The following is a 15,282-nucleotide window of genomic DNA, read 5'->3' as shown; positions in this document are numbered from 1 at the left end:
AATATAATGGAAAAACAGGAGATCTATAACCTTAAACAACACCAGCAACTCCACAAGATTTCAATGACTAATTTCTGGAACACCGACCAGAAAACCCCATATTTAAACACTTTTATTCTCTTTCAATAATTGGGATTGAATTCAGGCATGCCAAGCAGACACTCGACCACTGAGATACTGCCTAGCCTAGCCACTTTTTTTTAAAAAAAATTATTTTTATTTTGTGAGAATCTTACGTTGTGTATGATTGACTCAAGCTTGGTGTCAAAGCCAGGCAGGCCTTGGACTTGACATCTCATACCTCAGGCTCCCAGGTAGCTGGATCCTCAGGTGTGCCACATCATGCCTGGGCATTAAGCCTAAGACTTAAAGAACCCATAATCCTCAGCCACAGAGGATGGATTTAGCTCACAGACTGAGACCGGGGTGAAGAGAATTTTTCCTTTCCTTTGGTGGTTGTAGAAAACACGACTTTCTCCTTTCTCAAGGAAAATCTGTATCTAATAGCTGTCAAGGGCCACTTAGGTGGCTCTGATCACTGGACAGTCACCTTGGGGATTTGTCCCAGCTCTCTTTTCTGAGATGAGTGAAGCAACCTGGAATGGTGACATGGTGACAGTAAAGGGGACTGGATTTGGGCACTGACCAGAGCCTTTCACAGCTCAGTCACATGAACATGAGAGAAATGATAAGAGTTCAAGACCTTACTCAAACCATAGGCAACCTCCATGACTTCCAGTTACAGGATGCTTCGAGTCTCAGCTGATAGTTTTGCGGGTTCTTAAAACTCAATCATTAAAACGTTTAAAATGGTAAGCAAGGTTACACCCCCCTGAGACAATGCCAACAGATGACCCATTCTGAATATTCCAAACCAGTTCCACATTTTTACTGAGGGATCTTCTTGTTCAGTTTCTAGGAAGGCTAGAACCAAACACCAGTAAGAGTCAGCATGCCTCAGCTTCTCCAGTGTATTCCAGTTGTGTCTGTGTATATTCATGAGTTGGTCCAATATGTCCACAAGCATTCAAGTTACCACTGCAAAGCTCAAGAGTCTGATCTTTCCTTGGGGAATTTCGAGCATTTTCTTTCTATTGCTCTAAACCAAGTCTGCTGGGATTGCCCACCTTAAGCAGAGACCAGGCTAGACAACTAAACCACTAGACACTCTGCATCCCATGTGGTTTTCTTAACAACCCTACTCAGTGTCTAATCAAGAGAATAAAAGCAATACAGATTATTGTTGAATCAAAGTTAAAATTATAACTTTTTCCTTTTTCATCCTAACACACCTTTTTTGTTTCTCAGTGTATGGACCATCTATTCAAACCAGAGTCACAAAATACTAAATCTGGAAGAAAGCAAACTCATCAGCCACTTCTTTCTTCTTTTGAAGTTCGTAAAGTAGAGACTGCAAAGAGAACTGTCCTAACTAAGGCCATGGTGTGCACCAAGGGAGGATTGGTATCTGCCTTGCTTCTCAGTTTTTCAAGTCCTTACTGATGACTGCGGGTAGCACTTGCCATTTTCTGGAACCGCAATATGAAAATACAGTGTGTTGCTATACCAACTATGGCCAGGAGGGGGCGTTACAATCAGTGGAAAAAAACAGAGCAAACTATCTTTTAAGCAGGAAGCACACTGTTAAACACTTAGAAAAAGTAGGTTACCGTCGTGTTTCCTTGTTTGAAATATGGCATTCTAGTAAAGATAATTAATTCTGAGTCATAACCAGCCAACCAGTTTACTCAAGGCACAGGCTCAGTGGATTAAGTGGCTTCTTCAAATTCTTTTTATTTGTTTTTAATTTTTTAAATTTGGGGTGTGTGTGTGTGTGTGTTAGGCATGTGATGTGTTTGCATGTCTGTGCACGTTTGTGTGTGTGAGCACAGACACATGCTTGCCACAGTATGTGGCAAGTCAGTGACAACCCTGAATGTTGACCCTTCCATCTTGTTTGAGACAATGTCCCATTGCTGTTCCCCTTCACGTACACCAGGCTAACTGGCCTCCAAGCTTCTGGAGATTCCATCTCCGCTTCTACTCTTGCTGTGTCAGCACTGGAGTTCTGGATACACAGCACATGCTGCACCCAGCTGAGGTGCTGAAGATTCAAACTCAGGTCCTCACACATGCGTGGCAAGCGATTTACCACCGGCTCAACTCTCCAGCCCCTTTTTCAAATTCTTAGTGTACTCCCTGAGAGCTACATGATAGAAATGGCTTCCTTCATTTTTCTAAGCTAGAATTTCATCAGAAAAATTGGAACAAGTGACACCTACTCTATTCTTTGTAGGAAAGGGCTAATTATGTCCTAAAGAGTCCTTATTATCATTTATGCATCAAGAATTAATTTTTCAAAAAGCTCCATTAACTATTGAAGTGCTGGGGTAAATGTCTACCATGTTTTTCTGCCCCCATAATCAACTAAATGGCTTGAGAACGCCCGGCATCCTTTCCTTTAGTGACATCTGAGTGTTGTTTTCTAGCTTCTGAAATTTTCTTCACAATACTATTCCCTTACACTATCTAGTCTAAGACAGAAATTTTGTCTATACAAAATTTCTTATATGTTAAATGACAGTGGCTTCTGCCTGGGAACTTTCTGGACTTGTTTAGTCCAAGCCTCCTTGTGTCTAAAGTGACCTTGAGCAGGTAAGGCTTCTTAAATTCCAATTCTCCCACCTGTCAAATGGAGTTTTTATCTCCCTTGAAGAATTATTATTAAGATTAAAAGGTTATAAAATTTTAAATTGTTCTTAAAACTAACCTATTTATTTTCATAACAATATGTTGTTGTAGTTCCCAGCACATCATGGTAGGGACACACGGAGAAGAGTTATTATTACCTGTGACAGTGACCTTCCCAAGGACACACTCCTCTAAGTGACAGCACTTGGCTTGAGTAGCAATTCTGCCTTTTTCAAGGCTATTCTGCTCAAAGTTGTAGGTTCTCAGGCAAGCTCTCTAAAGGTGCCCTTCCAGAAGCTTCATCTTGAGAAGTCCCTCTGCCCAGTACACTATGTATGGATTCTTCAGTTGTGCTTTCCAGATGAGCCCCTCAGACTGGCTGTGTAGTATGATAGCCATGTACCTGATGGCTTTTTTGCAGGGTCCAGCATGGCCTTGGTGGGGACAAAATGACATGGCCCTGCGACAGGACCAGCATATGTCAGCCTACAAGAGTGTTGATGGCTGCCCTAGGCCTAAGGCTTGTTAGAATAATAATGTACGTATTTCACATTATGCCCATATTACACATTTCACAGGAATGTTCTCTCTGTTAATATTAATGACTACATAAAAATCTGGGCAAAGGTGTGGCTAATGTCTGATCAAAAAGTGGTATATACTAGGACCTTCAGGACAGCCATTAAGGCTGAGGAAAAGAACTCTAAAAACATGAGTTCAAAAATACATAATTTTTCAACTATGCAAAGAATAAGGACACAATATGAATTATATGAGAGGCTTCATGAATCTAAAGGAACAAAGGCAGCTGCATTAATGAGCCAGCTTGTCAGAAAGATACAAAGCCAGGCAGATGCCTGAGTTTAAGATCAACCCAGGACACAGCAAAGTTAGGCCCAAGTATGGTAGAAATGCTAATTTCAGGGCAGGGTCCCACCCAGCTAGCTCACTTAACAGGCAGGCAGATCTCTGAATTCTTTTGCAATGTTTAAAGAAAATGTATGCTTGCTGTCTCCTAAGAATTAAGGGTCTGGGGCCACCAGATGCTGGCTCATAGGATAATCAAAAGGAAACCTAGAGTAAATTACTGGACTGATATGTAAAATAAAAAGACTGAGCTTATAGCCTGCAGTAAATGTGGTACATTTACACAATGGAGTACTACTCAGCTATTAAAAACAATGACTTCATTAAATTTGCAGGCAAATGGATGGAACCAGAAAATATCATCCTGAGTGAGGTAACTGAGACACAAAAAAAATTACATGATTTTTACTTACTGATAAGCAGATATTTGCCCCAAAACTGAGAATACCCATGATACAACCCACAGAACATATGGAGCTCAAGAAGAAGGAAGACCAAAGTGTGGATACTTTAATCCTATGTATAAAGGGAAACAAAATAATCACAGGAGGTAGAGGGAAGGAGGGGCCTGGGAGGGAGAGAGAAGGGGTAGGGAAAAGGAGTCAGGATCAGGTATTGAAAAGGACAGGGAAGAAGTACAGAAGGTCAGGAAATTGAACAGGAATATGTAGTTGGGGAGGTGGGGGAGTGGATAGGGAAATGGGGGGTAGCCCAGTTCTGGGGTAGAAAGTCCCAGAAGCCAGGGAAGTGAGAGGCTTCCAGGACCTAACAGGAATGACTTTAGCAGAAATATCCAACAAAGAAGAGATAGAACGTGTAGATACCACTTCCAGTAAATAGGCATGGACCCATGGGCATGCGGTCCATACCTATTTACTGATGGGTCCATGCCTATTTACTGGAAGTGGTATCTACACATTCTATCTCTTGAGGGATGGAGTCACCCACCCATCTCAAAAAATATTAACCCAGAAATGTTTCTGTCCAAGGAAAGAGAGGGTCAACAATTGGAACAGAGACTGAAGGAAAGGCCATCCAGGTACTGCCCCGTCTAGAATTCTATCCCATTTGCAGACATCAAATCCCTACTCTATTGCTTGCTGACAGGAGGCTGCAAAGGCTCTTCCTTGAGAGTTTCTACCAGCACCTGACCAATAAAGATGCAAAAATTACAGTCAACCATTGGACTGAGTCCAAGGACCCCAATGGAAGAGCTAGAGGAAGGACTGAAGAAGCTGAAGGGGATTCCAACCCCATAGGAAGGACAATATCAACTAACTGGACCCCCCACACACACCCTGAGCTCCCAGGGACTAAACCATCAACCAAAGAGTACCCATGGAGGGATCCATGGCTCCAGATACATATGTAGCAGAGAATGGACTTATGAATGGGAGGGGAGGTCCTTGGTCCTGTGGAGGCTTGACGCCCCAGCATAGGGGGATGTTAGAGTAGTGAGGCAGGAGTGAGTGGGTGGGTGGAGGAGCACCCTCATAGAGGCAAGGGGGGGAGAGGAGGGATGGGATGGGGGGTTTGTGGAGGGTTAACCTTGAATGAGGATATCATTTGAAATGTAGTCAAATAAAATTATTAATAATAAAAAAATCTCATTAGTGAAGCCAGGCATGGCTTTACTAATGGGATTAAAGGTTCATATAACTTTAATTCCAGCACTCAGGAGGAAGAGATAAGCAGATCTCTGTGAGTTTGAGGCCAGCCTGATCTACAAAGCAAGTTCCAGGACAGCCAGGGCTACACAAAGAAAACTTGTCTCAAAAAAAAATAAAAATCAACACAACACAAAAACAAATGGGAGTTGATGACTCAAGAACTGCTGAATCTAGCACATGAGGAACTGAGGTGGTGAGGGATTACTTGACTTTTCCAATGTTGGGGAAATTAAAGGGGTAGAAATTAGAAGCCCAGCACTCTACACAATGTGAAAATTGTTCACTTACATGGAAATGTTGTGTCTCTATTGAGATCTCATGTTATTTACAGTTTGTTGATCACATATATTTCTTCTTTACTAAACTGACTTTTTGTTTGCTTTCCAGGGTTTTTGTGGAATATTCATGGTTCACAGGTCTATAAGTGTTTTTATTCTTTATTTCTAAGCTATCCCTCATCACCAACTGGTCGAAAGACTCATCTTTGATGATTCTTTCTGCCAGCCTTGAGGGATAGAAATTATAACATTACTTTTAATACAAACTTTTTTATTTCAAATTCCATTTTTTTGTTTTAGAGATCTGACTTTTATTTAGTTATTCACTTATTTATTCTGTGAATTCCACATATCAGAAAAAATATACTTGGTTTTGGTTTTGATGTCAGCAATAGAAAGAGCCTATCTGGTAATGTATATGAAATGTGTCAGTGTAAAATTTTAATGCTTTCTACTTTCAATTCTATTATATTAAATATTTTTGTACAAGTTAAGGTAGAAATTTCACAATATAATTCCCCAAAAGAGTACTGAATAAATGAGCAGTATTTCCTTGCTGGTCTGAATGGCCCCACACACATATGCATGAATTACTCTATGGATTTTCCATTGTGTTCCATTGAAGTTTCTATCTTCACATTCTCACATTGGCCTTCCTCCATTGCTGCTGGGCTTATGGTTCTGGTGTAATAGGACTTTTTTTTTAACTTTATTTTATGAGTAGCATAATCTACATAAAGAGAAGACGCACAGTGGTGACAGGGACCTGTAGCAATGACTCATGATTATTCCCACAGTCTTGAAGCAGTTGCCTGAAATCTTTGCTTCTGAAAACCTGATAACCCCACTTTGGCACTTCTAACCTAGAAGAATTTATCGTTTTTAACTTTTTATTGGTTCTTTGTCAATTTCACATCATGCATCCCAATCCCACTTATCTTTTTGTTCTTTTGTATCCACCCTCTCCCCATGCAACCTTGCCCACAAAAGAAAACAAAAATCCCATTGTGGAAACTGTAGTGCTCTCAGTGTCTGGGGTCATCTCAGGAGTGCTATGATCCTCCAGTGTGACAATGGGCAAAGGTTGTAGCAAGCTTGCGGCCACCCCCAACCTCCCACTGAGCCACATGACATTGCACCTGGCTAAGTATTATCTCTGGTTTACTCTGCTTGCCTGAGCTACATGGTAAAGAAAATTCCTTTCACTCTGATTGATAAGAATTTCCCCTTCTTTAGTTTTAACTCTGAGCCTCCTGTCCTAGCAGGGCGCTTTCAGGCTCCAAGACAGTAGAACTTGTGAGAACCTGAAAATTTATCCTACATATGTACTCCCTCTCCCAACCAAGGCCTCTGATCTCAGAACTGCTTCTAGGGAAGCTTTCCATCCTTGCGCTTTTGACCTGAGCCCAGAAACAAAACAACTGGCCACAAGCATTCTGATTAGCTACATTCCATTGTACTGGAAAGTGAATTACCTAATAGAGGCCCAAAAGAAACTAGAATAGATATTGTCCTGCATTTAATCATAAACTTTAAAAATATTTATTTCATGTTTATGTGTGTGTTTGTGTGTGCCCAGGTGATTGCATGTGTAGCATATTGTGCAAGAGCCTGCATTTTATTCTCTATAACTGGAGTTACAGATAGCTGTGAGCTACCACATAGGTGCTGAGAGTCAAACCTGATTCCTGTGCAAGAGTAGGAGGTCCTCTTAAGGACTGAGCCATTTCTCTGGCTCCACAAGACTTTTATCTTTTTATGTTAGTACTGCTGTTGAATCCAGTGTCTTGTACATTTTAGGTATGTGCTCTACCACTGAGATACATACATGTCCTTTCACATTTTGTTTTGAGACAATATCTTACTAGGTTGCCTAGAATGACCTTGAATTTACTACTTAAACCAAGCTGATCTCTCACTTGGAAAACACCTGTATCAGCCTTCTTGGAACTAAGATTACACTCATACTCACCAATTCCAGCAAAAGTTTCTAACGAGTTGATTCGTGTACAAATGCGCTCTCTCTCTCTCTCTCTCTCTCTCTCTCTCTCTCTCTCTCTCTCTCTTTCTCTCTCTGTCTCTCTCTCTCTGTCTGTCTCTCTCTGTCTGTCTCTCTCTGTCTGTCTGTCTCTGTCTGTCTCTGTCTGTCTCTGTCTGTCTGTCTGTCTGTCTGTCTGTCTCTCTCTCTCTCTCTCACACACACACACACACACACACACACACACACACCTATTCTTTTAGGGGGGCTCAGATGCAGCCATCAACATTGAACCTAGTTTCTTTTAATATATTGGATTTAAGCCTTAACAGGTTTGCTGTTGGCAGTTATCCCAATATCCACTAACATGTGTAACTGAAGTTGGCTCAGAAGACTTCTCAGGACAAGACCACAGCAACGTTCACATATGGAGACTCTGAGTTGCAGGGATTTCCCATACAGTAGGGCAGGCAATGTCCATATACCATTGTCCCCAAATGTGCATGCCCCAGTTTCTCTACACTTGCTCACTTTTCTGAGTAGTCTCTGCTCTCAGTCACCTCAAGAGGGTGCCAAATACAAACAGATGGTCAGAGAGGGGTGGCTGTTCCCAGACACGCACCCCTCCCATTGGACAGCTGGTTGATTCGAAGAGAGCATTTTAGCTTAAGTCTCTCTGCCTGTCACTCAGTCAGCAAGACCAGCTTTGAATCACAAGTTTGGGGATTAGTGTGTAAGAGGGTAGTTGGGTTGTCTTGTCTTGTCTTGTCTTGTCTTGTCTTGTCTTGTCTTGTCTTGTCTTGTCTTGTCTTGTCTTGTCTTGTCTTGTCTTGTCTTGCTGCACCTAGCCTTACACAGTTCACAGAGCACAAAATATGCTGTGGGTTCTGGCCCTACTTCTAGTTTTTTTGCCTGCTGGTAAGTATATGGCATAGGTGCTCATGAAATTTCATTTGTCGGTGGGAAGCCATGCTGATGAATTGCTAACCTACTATTCTCTGTTGCTGTTACCACTGTAGGCAGACAAACATCCTCCAATTTGGAAGAAAGAATAATGTCAATCACCAGGCCAGTGGGGTCCTCTGTTATAATCACTTGTGATATTCACAGAACAGGCAATTACATCCACTGGTACCGATTCCAGAAAGGGAAAGTCCCACAGCACCTTCTCTACTACAACTTCATCAGTTCCACAGCTTTGGTGGATTCCAGGCTCGATGCAAAGAAATATCATGTTTATGAAGGCACAGAGAAGAGTTATAAATTTGTACTACGGTATGTGGAGGAATACGATTCTGGTCTGTATTACTGTGCCACGTGGGCTGGCACAATGTTTCAGCCCCACCCTTATCTGTACTGAAAAATTAGCTTGCAGCTGTTCCTAATGCAAACCAATTCCCACCTCACTTCTTACATCTGACTTCCTCTATTCTGAAAAGGAAATTCTGGACCCCAGGCCTTATCTTTACCTTGTAACAATCCAATTTCCCTCTGACCAGCTGTACCCTGGCCCCTAACATTACCACTGAACATTTCAGCAGATCAATTTTCTATCTTTAAACCTTGACTAAGAACCCTTGCTGAAAATATAATACTTCCAATTCTCCTAGGGGCTGCTGTTGGCAGTTTAGAATATAGCAATTTGCTTAGTATTGGTATTTGTTACAAGATGTTTACTTAAGTGAGCAGTTTGGGAAAATTGGTTATGGTGATTCGTGTGTATAAACATGGTACAGAGAAAATGAAACAGCCAGTAACTTTTCATTATTTAGAGTCTGTGAAATGGGAGAGTAAAAACTTTGGGTTCCCAAAGACTCCATGTTGATGTACACTCTACCTTTTGAACAAACTGATTTTTTCTTCACAATGACACCCACTGTTTGGATGATAAATAAGGAAATTTTTGCATGTAAATACGACAACTATTGTAGCTACTTAAAGAATACAACTTTAGCACGTTAAATTTCAAAGATTAACTATAGCATTATTAAATATAAAATATAAATGATAATTATTATTGTTGTTCTCACTGTCTTAATTTCCTAGATGTTTTGGAGTTAAAGATTTGAGTTCTTATGTCACTCGGTAACTGATATTTGAGCCCAGTTTGAACTGAAAACTTCATTGCTTTGATTGCAAAGTGATGAGCTAAAGTGAATGAATAAACTAGCCCCCAAATCCTTCTTCTGCAAACGCTTTGGGGAGAAATAGATAATGTGTTTTACCATTGCATGATTGGTTTCATTACCTGCTTGCTACCTTGGGCTGTGCTCTCCCGAGTGATGTGAGATCATACAGATGAACTGAATTCAGTACTTATGTAGCAACTGTCTATAGAAAGATTTATTGTCCGCTAAGACTCTAAGAACTGTAACTTTTTTCCCCAAAGGAACAAAAGACACAGCAAGAGCAGTGTTTTTTTACCAACAGCAGAGCATCAAGGTGGGTCACTAAGATATGTTCAAGAATCCCATCTTTGATGCTGCTCGTTTGCTCTCATTCCTCTGGATGCACAGAAACATCATTGAGGCAGATGCAAATCAGGCTCAGAGTTTAACTAGACCACACTGTTGCCTATGACTACCCTGTGAAAATTTTGCACATGGCCATGTAAAGATGATCTGGCATGGGCTAAGTAGATATCAGACTTTGAAACATACATTCCTCTGCTTATGTACATAAAATCATATTCTTGCATGCGTATGTGTGTATATTTGCACATTTACACGTGTGTGAGCATTCATGTACTTGTGTGTGCTCATTCCTGACACATAGCCTTGTTGAAATTGTGAGGAAGGTTAGTGTTAAGTAGATTTGTTGTCAAATATTCAAATACTCAAATGAAATGTGTGGGAAAAATAACATTCCAAGCTTTCAAATATTATTTATGTTATCTCTTATTTTTATGTCCCATTACAGGTGATTGTGAGCTACCATGTGGTTGCTGGGAATTGAACTCAGGACCTCTGGAAGAGCAGTCAGTGCTCTTAACCACTGAGCTATCTCTCCAGCCTATTTTTTTTAATTTTTAAATGCAGTTTTGTATTAATTATTTTTACCACCCCCTACAGTTTGAGGGGGTGTGCGGTTTCTAGTCCTGAGGTATGAGGAGGGAGATATGCTTTGAACTATGGCATGTTTAGTTGAGTCATGGCCATTATCCAGTGGATGACAATATGACTTCACCCTTCTGTGACAAATTAAAATGTCTGTAAACATGGCCAGTGTTTCCAGGGGAGATGGCCTCCAGCTGAGAACCACTGTTTTAGCCATGTGTTTAGGAAGAGGTACATAAATTGTCCTGAGGTCTTAGCTCAGATGGGGACAAAATGAGATTCCTGATGAACAACCAGCATGTAAAATTTAACCCTCACTAATAACATCCTTTAATCTTGCCAACACCTCTTTCTTTGAAAGAGGTTGCATAATAATTCAGTCATTGAACATATAGCACTGATGTTTACGGACCAGCTGTTTCTTATTACTTCCATATCCTTACCCTACTTTCTGCTATGTTCAGCTATGTTAGAGATGCTTAAACACTTCTGTGGAATCAAGTAGAATTCTTTCCTTCTACAGAGTTCTTTATATTTATTGTTTGTCGTGGATAATTCATTTTATGGATCATATTGCAATAACAAATAAAATGTTAAAATCAAAACCATGATCTTTTGTTTGATTGTTTAAAAGATTTCAAAAGTCATGAAATCAAGCAGAAAGATAATCCCAGGGGGAATGATGAATCTCAGACCTGTTTCTTTAATACTAAGTCACATGGTGTATAGAAGGGAGCATGCTGTGTCCTGCTTCTTGGATGTAGCCTGACCTCGAAAACTAAATAAAAATCTCTACCCGTTAGCCTCTAGTTATGGAAGGGGGATAGCAGGACGCATGGCAACTCGTAACTCAGAGTGCTCACATCATTTACCTCCTTTCCTATACCTCCTGTTGAAGAGCGGCAGCTCACGGCTCATATGGTGATGCCTGAGGTAGATTTGTGGTATCCTTTTATATGACCTTAGTTTTTGGCTCAAGTATTATTGATAGCATCTTGTGTGGGAAAAAGCACTATGGAATGTTCAGTCCTGGTAGATGCTTAGAATGGTGCTATCTCATGGCCAAGGTTCTGAGGTTGGCCAAGTCCATTCTCTTCTAGAGACACCTTCACACTAGACCTCAGCAAAGACTGTAGGGAAAGAAATGGTTTCAATGTGTGCGTATATAATGTGTGCGTTGTGTGTGTCTCAAAGTATTAATCATTAAAATCAATAAAATAATAATGTTGATGAAGGATCCATGCTTAAACTTTCTAAGACCAGACAAGGTAACAACTTTTGTAACATCTGTCTTAATAAATGTCTGATGTCGTAGAGAACTAGGTAAACTGACCGGTTAGCACTCTTGGGACTGGCTGCTCTGGATGTATTTGTTTTCTTCCTAAACACTATAGCATCTAACTCCTGTTACCTTATCCTGACTTGACACCTTCTCCTGCAGGTACCCTGACACCCCATGTTTCTCCTTTGACACAGAACCCATGCAAGTGTTTATTTGTTTTTCAATTAGTGAGTTTGTTCATCTATTTCTAAGATTAGTTGATGGATACTTCTAAATGATATGTGGCGTTTTGTAATCTCATAACATTATTCTTTTGTTTGAATTAGAAATTGAATACAAGTGAACTGAGTGAACCCATTACACTGCAGAGAGGAAGCATGTATTTTCTCTGCAGGTTATCCACTATCCAAGGTCACTTACAGGTAAAGAGCAACAAATGTGAGGCATGTAAAACCCTTCTTTGGTCCTTAATACAAATTTCATGGAAAAACGAAATGTGATGACATAGTGGTCCCAGGAACCTACTGTGATTAGAACTATAGTAACGAGCACATACATGCTCGGCATGTCTGCAACCACTTCCTTCCTGACAAAGAGCAACCTAGTCCAGCCCTGAGCCCTGCTCAACCTCAATCCCCACCTGCAGCACTTCTAACAAGGGAAACCAGAAAGGGGGTCTGATGGCTATCGACTGTGCCCCACAGAATCCAGGAACTGTGGCCCCACTTTCTGGGTCAGCAAAATTTCCTGTTCACTTTGCTTAGACATTAAATGTTAATTATTGTCTCTCTCTTTGAAAAAGCAAGATCCACTGTTTCAGTTCCCATGGCTTTCCACTAATGCTGGATCTTGGTAGAGGTGCCGAGAAGGAACGTGAGCAATGAATGTATTTTCAGCTTCCATCAGATCTCACGTTATACAGTGTATTTTCTATCTTCTTAGAATCTAACTTGATCAACAGATCAATAGAGTCAGACAACCTACAGAAGCATAACTACTGATCTGTTGTACCACCAAAGAAACGAAAGTTTGGACAATTGAAGCAAACAAACAAAGATAAAACTTCCTGTTTTCTGAACTAAGGCAGTAAGGTCACATGTAGAAATGTAAGGACTGCAATTCTGGAAGTGAATGATAGGATTATTTGCAGCATATTACAATGGAAGAAGAATCTTTTACTGGGAATTGGAGTAGGGAAATCTTTCAAGATGCTATCATCCAAAGACAACTGGGACCACTTCAACCGTTGGTAAACTCACATCCTTGCATGCTTGTCAAAGACAAGAGGGAAGTTGTTAGAGGATAGCTAAACCTATGTGTAGGTTCTCTACTGGTGTTCTCAATCCTTTGTGTATATCAGTTCCTTAAAGCCACGCCACCTAAAAATCTATTCTCGTTTTCTTGTCAAATGTATCAGATTCAGAAAATAAATGAAACATTAATCAGTCCAGGCATTTATCCAGGCAAGAATCCATGACAGACCAGGGTAGAGATTCAGTTAATGTGCCTCTTTTTGGTTATTATTATAAACTGTTTCATTTTTGGGAGGGCATAAAAGAATCAAATAATTGCTTCTATTCTTTAGAGGATGCATACCATAGTGTAACATTTCTTGATGCTGTTTTTATTTTATTGATACTTTTATTTTATTTATTGATATTATCACTGTAAGTTGAAGCAATGCTCAAGATTTGAATAATTACATGTTTTTATAGAATAAACAATATGCCAACAAATCCTAAATTAAATTTTTTCATATAAAACAACTCAGAATCCTTGTCTTTTTTTATTTTTAACGATAGTGTTTGTAGTAGTCTTCAAGAAGTAACATGTCTTTATTTTCTGTACCTACTTTTCATCTTAATCTTCAAATTTACATCAACAGGTTCATTGTTGCTTTTCCTTGTGTCAAGGACTCATCATTTGTTGGTTTATTTGAGACCTGTTTGGGGGAGTAGCAAGAAATTTGCAAGGTAGGCAAACACAGGAAGAATGTTTTATAGACATATAACATATGATTAAACATAGGACATAAACATACACATATGATTTATCCATTTTCGCCTATCTCTATTTAAAGAGTAATTATTTATAAAGAAATTGGTGTTTTAATTTATTCTATATACACTTTATAATTTTACTTGTTCTTAAAAGAGATATTGTAGTTTTGCAAAAAGTAATCAGTAATGTTATCTTCTGTTGTTTGATAAGAGTTAATGACGTCACTAAAAACTTACAATGTACAGGGCAGGCATATCTGAGCATCTAATGCAATGCATTTGTGTGACACAGCACTATAAATCTCCTAACATTTCAAAAAAATATATAAAGAGGCTAGGTTCACATGGAGAAATCAAACCAGAGAAATATTAATTACCTCAGCTAGTTTTCTACAAGATTGTGATCTACAGGAGGGCATTTAATTGCCACTGGTTCTTTAAAATGATGTTCAGATAAATATAAAGATGGAAACTATTCCACACAACTGGAAAATCAGAATGAAATTTAAAGTCAATTATTTGTATCTCACTTAAAGTTATGTGTATATATACACAAATATAAATGATACTGAACAGCCTTATTTCTATTAATAAATACAAAATAAGTACAAAAATTCAAACTATTTTGATGGTATTATTTGTCAAACAGAGATGCTCATAAGACCCACCCTGAAAGGCCTTAGAAAACGTATACTTAAATAATATAAGATACTAAACTAACCATAAAGTTCCCATTACATATTGAACTTAATACTGATTTTAAAATGCTTCTGCCCTGACATTTGCTCATGGAAAGTTCTATTACTCAGAGAAAATAATCTAATTTCCACAGCTATTCTGTCTCACATCCCCCAGTAACTGTCATCTGACTTATTCTTAAAGGGACTAGAAGTATAAGTGAGTTGACCGCCATCCCCCCCCAGGACAATTTACTTAGTGATACTCAATTGATTTAAAAAAAACCATACCAAGTATCCAGTGCTTATGCAATTGGCATGTTAAGTAAAGTCAGCAAACCATTTCAAAGACCAATTTGTCATTGTTAGACAATTAAGGTCAGTTGTTTGTTTGTTTCCTCAGGGCTGAACATACAGCAAATCATGGAAGATTAGACATGGAAAAAGCATAGCAGGTATGTCTCCAGAGCTCAGAACAGCTTCTCTGCAGTGAGCAACAGAAGTGGGAAAGGAGGAGGAGGCTGCACTCATGCTGCCACACCCCGAGAACAGCAACAACTTAGGCACTGATCTGACCAGGCTGTGTTGGCCAGGAAACCCAGAACCGCTCATAACTACAACAGACCATGAAGAACCCTGGCTTACAAGCTCTGCTTCCTTTACATCTTCCCTGGGAAGCCCGTCTGGCAGATGGGAATCCACTCCTGAAAGTGGTCATTTTCTCCTGTCTCTTGACAGGTGAGTTGCCACTGTCAGGTCCCTGTGCAGCAGAGAATGAAGTCA

At 39.8% G+C, this 15,282-nt stretch overlaps 1 gene segment (V, D, J or C); it reads left to right on the top strand.

The window, feature by feature from the left end:
• The first annotated feature begins 8,201 nt into the window (after positions 1-8,201).
• Positions 8,202-15,282, top strand: part of LOC114640317 — a 30,729-nt gene continuing 23,648 nt past the window's right edge. Inside the window, 4 exon segments of the C gene segment in view lie at positions 8,202-8,402; positions 8,504-8,759; positions 13,708-13,795; positions 14,903-15,237. Of these exon segments, the coding sequence occupies positions 15,126-15,237 (112 nt within the window).

This window comes from Grammomys surdaster, unplaced genomic scaffold (assembly GCF_004785775.1).
Source record: "Grammomys surdaster isolate TR1022 unplaced genomic scaffold, NIH_TR_1.0 125807, whole genome shotgun sequence".
Lineage (NCBI taxonomy): Eukaryota > Metazoa > Chordata > Mammalia > Rodentia > Muridae > Grammomys > Grammomys surdaster.
This window is presented reverse-complemented; position numbering and strand designations above follow the sequence as displayed.